At 43.9% G+C, this 7,609-nt stretch overlaps 1 protein-coding gene across 1 annotated transcript in view; it reads right to left on the bottom strand.

Moving 5' to 3' along the window:
• Positions 1 to 98: 98 nt before the first annotated feature.
• XRCC2 (X-ray repair complementing defective repair in Chinese hamster cells 2) overlaps positions 99 to 7,609 on the bottom strand; it is a 12,773-nt gene continuing 5,262 nt past the window's right edge. The window contains exon 2 of the mRNA XM_011984317.1: positions 99 to 877. Within this exon, the coding sequence (XP_011839707.1) occupies positions 156 to 830 (675 nt within the window). The 5' untranslated portion in view covers positions 831 to 877 and the 3' untranslated portion in view covers positions 99 to 155. The remainder of the gene's footprint in view (positions 878 to 7,609) is intronic.

Raw genomic sequence — 7,609 nt, 5'->3', positions numbered from 1 at the left:
AGGAGGATCCTTTGAGGCCAGGAGTTCAAGGCTACAGTGAACCATGATTGTGCCACTGCACTCCAGCCTGGGAGACAGAGTGAGACTCTGTCTTGAGAAAGAAAAATTTTAAGGTTTGCATAGTACCCTGCAAAAGACTTATTTTATGATACATATCAACAAAATTCAACCCCACTTTCTCCAATAATAAAAAAATGTTTTTTAAAACTGTTACTTTTTAAACAACGTGAAACTAATGAAAATTGGTTGCTGCTTTGAGAATCATCTTGTTTGGAGAAAAACATCCTGTGCTTCACCAGTTGCTGCCATGCCTTACAGAGGTAGGGTCTGTAGTCTATGTCCACGTCACACAGGCGTCGAGAGGCATGAGAAGGTTCTTCCGACGAGTTCGAGGCTTTCTGCATTATCGTTTGTGTCGTTGCAAAAAGAACCAGGCGATAGTCATTTACAAGCTTCTTTAAGCACTGAGAACATTTCCTCAGAGTAGACTCCTGTAAGTTAACACTCTCTCCTCCATTGACACGGTCTATCCAGTAAAAAGCTGACAGGCTATCCAAAATCAAAAGGCAGAGAGACGGGTGACTACAAAACATACTTTCTAGCGAGTAAAGCGTAAGAAGTAGGTGGGTGCTACTACTGCAGTACACCAAAAAAAATCTTCCCAGGCAGTATTTGATTATTTCTTCAGAGCTTTGGGATAGTCTGTGCTCAAGAACTGTAACCAGCCGGAGCATATCGAAGTGGTAATCTGTGTCAATAAATAAGACTTCTACTTCCAGGCCACCTTCTGATTTGGGAAGTATACATCGTGCTGTTAGGTGATAAAGCATTTCTGTTTTTCCTGTTCCTTCTGAGCCATGAAATTCAAGAATATCACCTGTGTAAAATTTAAAAATCTCAGTCAAAATGCAGTAGCTCAAGGGTAGGCTACAAAATGCAAAGTCTGCAAAAAAGTTTAACAAGACATTTACTGGAATGTGAAAGAAAATCTAAATACACTTTTGCCAAAATGGAGCTGTACAAGCAAACACAAGAAACAAGGAAATCAGAGCCCGGTGAGAAGATTGGGAGAGGCTAGGGGACTCTCCTCGGGCCAGGCTCACATGCACTTCCACTTCAATTTGCGAGATTTGAAAATTAAGAGCCACAGATCTAGGGTCTTTCAAAAATCTGATTACTACAGTACACACCATTTCTGGTAGTTGATTACACCATATCCATTCTTCCCCTCTTCCTAAAGTATAAAATCCTAATTTGATGAGGAGGGAAATGTGTCCACTTTAAAACTATTTTTCATGGTCTCCTTTGAAAAGAAAGGTTACCAGGTAACACAGCTGTCACCAGTGAGATGCAGGCTGCTCTCTGTTGATGATTCTTTCCTATCCAGGGACACCTTCTGCCCTGCCGCGCCCTCCTGTGGGGGTGGAGCAGCCGTCTGGAAGCAGTGAGGATGAAAGCCCCTGCTCAGGATGGTGGCGTGGAAGACAGAAGGTGCCCAGGACTCTGGGCATATGGAGCCCCCACCAGCCACGCACAGCCTGCCTCTGTGCCACTCAGGATGTGAGGAAAACAAGCCTCCACCTGGGCAAGCCACTAAGTTGGACTTCTATGACCTGCAGGTGAAAGCACTCCCTAATTAGGGTTTCTCAATGTTACTGATGTTATGGGGTGAACAATTCTGGATTTTGTGGTTTCACACATTACTGAGGCAAGAGCCCATGGCTCGCAGGCCCTAAATGCCAACAGCACCCTTCAACTGAAAACAACCTCACACGTTCCCAAACTGCCTTCAGTTATTCTCTGCTATTTGAATTATCTCTTGAAACCATGTCCAGCTGCATTAGAAATTATTTTCCTAGCATTAAAAATCAAAGTCAACTACTCTGAACGTTAAAGACTCCAACTCTCCTTCTATATAGGCTCAAATAACTCATTGAGGACAGCACAAGTTAAATCAAATGACACTGGGGAAGTTGCCTTGCTTCCAGAGCTTTTCAAAATGCACTCAACAGTGGCATTCAACTCTTGCTTGTCATTATTAATGTATGGCTGAACTACCTGATTGGAAACACTATGTTAAAATGCCAACTATTATCCCCAACCAAATGATGGTCTATATAAGAATTCAAGGGCTGGGCACAGTGGCTCACACCTGTAATCCCAGCACTTTGGGAGGCAGAGGCGGGCGGATCACCTGAGGTCAGGAGTTCAAAGAAATAGCTGGGCGTGGTGCATGTGCCAACATGGTGAAACCCTACTAAAAATACAATAAATTAGCTGGGCGTGGTGGTGGGCGCCTGTAATCCCAGCTACTTGGGAGGCTGAGGCAGGAGAAACACTTGAACCCAGGAGACAGAGGTTGCAGTGAGCTGAGATCACGCGATTGCACTCCAGCCTGGGTGACAAGAGCGAAACTCCGTCTCAAAAAACAAACAAAAAAAGAATTCAATTACTTTGTTTCTTATGATTAATTTTAATTTTTTTTGAGATGGAATCTTGTTCTGTTGCCTAGGCTGGATTGCAGTGGTGCAATCTTGGCTTACTGCAACGCTTCCCAGGTTCAAGCAATTCTCCCTGCCTCAGCCTCCCGAGTAGCTGGGATTACAGGTGTGCGCTACCACCCCCAGCTAATTTTTGTATTTTGGTAGAGATGGGGTTTTGCCATGTTGGCCAGGCTGGTCTCAAACTTCTGACCTCAGGTGATCCACCCACCTCAGCCTCCCAAAGTGCTGGGATTACAGGTGTGAACCACCGTACCCGGCCTTTCTTATTCTTATTAACAAACCGTTGTAAGTTGGAGTATTCACAAATAATGTTTAAGAAATCTAGGTTGGGTACAGTAGCTCATGCCTGTAATTCCCTGCACTTTGGGAGGTCAAGGCAGGAGGATCACTTGAGCCCAAGAGTTAGATATCAGCCTGGTCAATATAGTGAGACCCCGACACTACAATTAAAAAAAAACCAAAAACAACAGCCACCCATGGTTGTGTGCATCACTAGTCCCAGCTAATTGGGAGGCTAAGGTTGGAGAATCAGCTGAGCCCAGGAGGTAGAGGCTGCAGTGAGCCAAGACTGCACCAAATTTCTACCATAATCTTACATACAACTTGCAATTCTAAATTTACCTTAAGAAGAACTTTAAAAACTGATTCCACCTCAGCCTCTCAAGTAGCTGGGACTACAGGCATGTGTCATCATGCCTGGCTAATTTTTGTATTTCTTGTAGAGACTGGATTCCATCATGTTGCCCAGGCTGGTCTTGAACTCCTGGGCTCAAGTGGTCTGCCTGTGTCAGCCTCCCAAAGTGCTGGGATTACAGGCATGAGCCCCCACACCTGGCTTCGGCTTTCTTGTAGCGCAGTATGTTATCAGTTCTCATAGACTTCTCTTTTGTTTTTAAGAATTCTACACATGGCCGGGCACATTGGCTCAGGTCTGTAATCCAGCACCTTGGAAGCTGAAGTGGGAGGATCACTTGAGCCCAGGAGTTCATGACAAGCCTGGGCAACATAGGGAGACCCTGCCTCTACAAAAAATTTAAAAAAAGAAATAGCTGGGTGTGGTGGCATGTGCCTATAGTCCCAGTCTCAGCTACTCAGGGTGAAGTGGGAGCCTGTGAGGTTGAGGCTACAGTGAGCCGTGATCATGTCACTGCACTCTAGCCCAGGCAACAGAGGGAGACCCTTTCTCTAAAAAGAAAGAAAGAAAAAAAGAGATTCCAGGCTCAAGGAGTAAAATTATTTTCATATTAACAACTGTCCATCTAATTAAAAGTTAACAGAGCAGCTAAACCTGTATTCCACCCTGATGTTCGGCGTGCCCTCTCTTACTATGTTACTGAGGAGCTACACTGAACCCACCACTCCTACCAGGCGTCTTTTACTGCCCTATGTGATAGAGAACAGGGACCATGCAGAAGCGCAGACGGGAAACCAAGAAGCAGACCAGAGCAAATCCTCCCTCTCCTGCTCCCAGAGAGGCAGCCAGGGAGGCTGACCCACAGCTACTCACCTTTCTAGAGTACTGCATGCCTTAAAGAGGCTGCTTCAGACATGTCCTGTCTGCTCCTAATAACACTGAGGTAGGGAAAATAACAAACTCTATCGTCTCCCATCATCACACGGATCACACTATATAAGCACTGACTATTTACTTGATTACATTTCCTGTTAGCTTCTCTAAGGTTGGGACTTGAGTATTCTGTTCCCAGCACAAAACCCAGGATCTTCTGAATGTGCTTCATCAGTTACCTTCTTCTTAAGATCCTCATGAGAGACATCTAAAGAATAAAAATACGAGTTTTGGTTTGTGAGGGTTAAGGGCCTAAAAGCCAATTGTGAAACTGGCATTTTAAATGGAAGCAGGTCTGATAGGGAGCGACAGGTGGGGTGTGTGGCTTTGGTGGCAGAGCTCAGCAGGTAAGAAGGTCCTAGACCAGGGTTGACACAGGGACCAACATAGGAGGCAAAGCAAGAGAAGCAAACTGCCCGGTGTGGGGCCTGCTGCCAGAGACCACAGGGTCTCACACTTAGCGTGGTGAGGGCCTCAGTCCTGCAGGTGATAGGGTTTGGCTGTGTCCCCACCCAAATCTCGTTTGAATTCCCACGTATTGTGGGAGGGACCCAGTGGGGGGTAATTGAATCATGGGGGGAGGTCTTTCCTGTGCTGTTCTCGTGATAGTAAGTCTCATGGGATCTGATGGTTATTATAAGGGAGAATTTTCCTGTACAAGCTCTCTTTGCTTGCTGCCATCCATGTAAGATGGGACTTGTTCTTCCTTGCCTTCTGCCATGATTGTGAGGCTTCCCCAGTCACATGGAACTGTAAGTCCAATTAAACCTCTTTCTTTTGTAAATTGCCCAGTCTTGGGTATGTCTTTATCATACCCCTTGGGTATGTCTTTATCAGCAGCATGAAAATGGTTACCTTTTACAGCAGGTAAACCTAATGTGGTGATTTAAAAGTTCTTCTGAAAGATAGGCTTGGAAGTACCTGCACACATCAAATATAGACACAAAGTAGACTTTTTTTGAGACAGGGTCTTATTCTGTCGCCCAGGCAAGAGTGTAGCGGCGTGACCTCAGCTCACTGCAACCTCTGCCTCCTGGGCTTAAGCCATCCTCCCACCTCAGCCTCCTGAGTAGCTGGGACCACAGGTGTGTGCCACGACGCCTGTCTAATTTTTGTATTTTTTTGTAGAGACAGTCTTGCTGAGTTGCCCAGGCTGATCTCAAACTCCTGAGTTCAAGCGATCCACCCACCTCAGCCTCCCAAAGTGCTAGAATTACAGGCATGCACCACCCCACCCAGCCCAAAGTAGAAATTTTTAATTCACATAATTCACATTGAGTATTCCAGCAAAAATTTAGCTTTCAAAATGGTATGGGTTTTTTTTAATGTATCTCTAGGTGTCACAAAATGAAAATGTCCTACAGCCACTAAGATATAAGATTCAAGATGGTAAGCCAGGCGCAGTAGCTCACGCCTATAATCCCAGTACTTTGGGAGGCTGAGGCATGAGGCAGGTGGATCACCTGAGGTCAGGAGTTCAAGACCAGCCTGGCCAACATGATGAAACCCTACTTCTACTAAAAATGTAAAAATCAGCTGGGCGTGGTGGCGGGCGCCTGTAATCCCAGCTACTTGGGAGGCTGAGACAAGAGAATTGCTTGAACCTGGGAGGCAGAGGTTGCAGTGAGCTGAGATTGCGCCATTGCACTCCAGCCTGGGCAACAAGAGTGAAACTCCATCTCAAAAAAAAAAAAAAAGATTCAAGATGGTAATAAGGGGCTGGTTATAGCAGTCTAAGAGTAATCCACATAGAAATAATAGAGAAAAACCAAAAATCTCTTTGATGGGTGGGTAATATGGACCTAAAATTAAGGCCCAAACTAAATTTTTGAGATACATCCACAGTTAGAAGAGGCATTAGAAGACAGCTAAAACAGAAACTTAATAGGAAAACCAGGAAGAAAAACATTACCGGGCAAAAGAGACTGTTTCAAGAAAATGAAACAGTACTAAATAATAAATGCAGCAGAAAAGTCATGACAATGAAAAATGGCGGGAAAAGATCACTGAGTTTGTCCAAAATAGTGACCTTGGAGCATTAATTGTGTAGTCCGCAAAAGCATATTTAACATCTTATTTTGTGAACCAAACTTTTAAAACTGAGATACTCAGAAGACAGGAGACAACAGGACTAGCCTAGGCATTCACTGCTTCTAGAGTAACAGCAATGACAGAGCAGATTCCCAACCAGTGAAACTGAGGCAAAGAAGTTGAGGGTTAAATCCCTGCCTAAGAGATACTCTTTTCCTTTTACACATTAATAGCAAATCAGGTATAAAAAAGGCATTTATAACAACCAGGGAAGACACTGCAAACTTGCAAGAGACACATGAATTATTATTAAGGTCCTTGAACTAAATTCCTCACAAATACGTTTAATGATGAACTGAAATCAGTTTTACTGATTTTATAAACATTTACTGTTTGATCCTCAAGATCAAAACCTGTAATCAAATATTATGTCCTACAGAAGGGACATCATCCTTTTCAATGTACTTGAAGTCACCATCTCATATGTTTCTGTGGCTGCTATAGGATGCTTGTCCAGCCAAAGTATGGAACGTGGCGACTTGCAGTAAAAAAAACCCTAAGGTTTGGCACTTGAAGATATTAAACTAAATCAAATTAAACTAAAGAAAATCTGGATGATTTGGCCTTGACAGTTACTCTTACAAATAGAATGCTGTAAGGAGTTTGGGTAACAGATTGTCAGAAAGAGTTATGAATCTAAAGATCCTTCAAAATAAGGAAAAGAAAGGAAAAGCCAAAAAATCTATCATCTTGGTACCAGCCTACCAACTATATAACAAATATGTTGAATTTGCAGATTATAATCATTACAGAAGTAAAGAAGTAATGAATTGGTACATGGTACTGAATAACTCCTATCCAAAAAAGCATTAAAAATATGTTTACAGGTTGGACATGGTGGTTCATGCCCATAATCCCAGCACTTTGGGAGGCTGAGGTGGGCAGATGGCTTGAGCCCAGGAGTTCAAGACCATCCTAGGCAACATGGCAAAACTCCATCTCTACAAAATATACAAAAATTACTTGGGTATGCTGGCACACATCTGTGGTCCCAGCTATTAAGGAGGCAGAGGTGGGAGGATCACCTGAGCCCGGGGCTGGTCGAGGCTGCAGCGAGCCGTCACTGCGCCACTGCACTCCAGCCTGGGCAACAAGAGTGAGACCTGTCTCAAAAAGAAAAGTTTGGCACTGGGCACAATGGTTCATGCCTGTAATCTCAGCACTTTGGGAGGCCAACACGGGTGGATCACTTGAGGTCAAGACCAGCCTGGCCAACATGTTGAAACCCTGTCTGTACTAAAAATACAAAAACTTAGCTGGGCATGGTAGCATCCGCCAGTAATTCCAGCTACTTGGGAGGCTGAGGTTGCAGTGAGCAGAGATCAAGCTGCACTCCAGCCTGGGTGACAGAGTGAGGCTCTGTCTCAAAATAAAAAATAATAATAAAATAAAACAAAATATAAAATGTAAAATAAAATAAAATATATAACAATTATATTACAAAAAT

The sequence above is a fragment of the Mandrillus leucophaeus genome, unplaced genomic scaffold (genome assembly GCF_000951045.1).
Source record: "Mandrillus leucophaeus isolate KB7577 unplaced genomic scaffold, Mleu.le_1.0 Scaffold266, whole genome shotgun sequence".
NCBI lineage: Eukaryota > Metazoa > Chordata > Mammalia > Primates > Cercopithecidae > Mandrillus > Mandrillus leucophaeus.
Note: the sequence above shows the minus strand (reverse complement) of the source record. Positions and strands in the feature narration are given on the sequence as shown.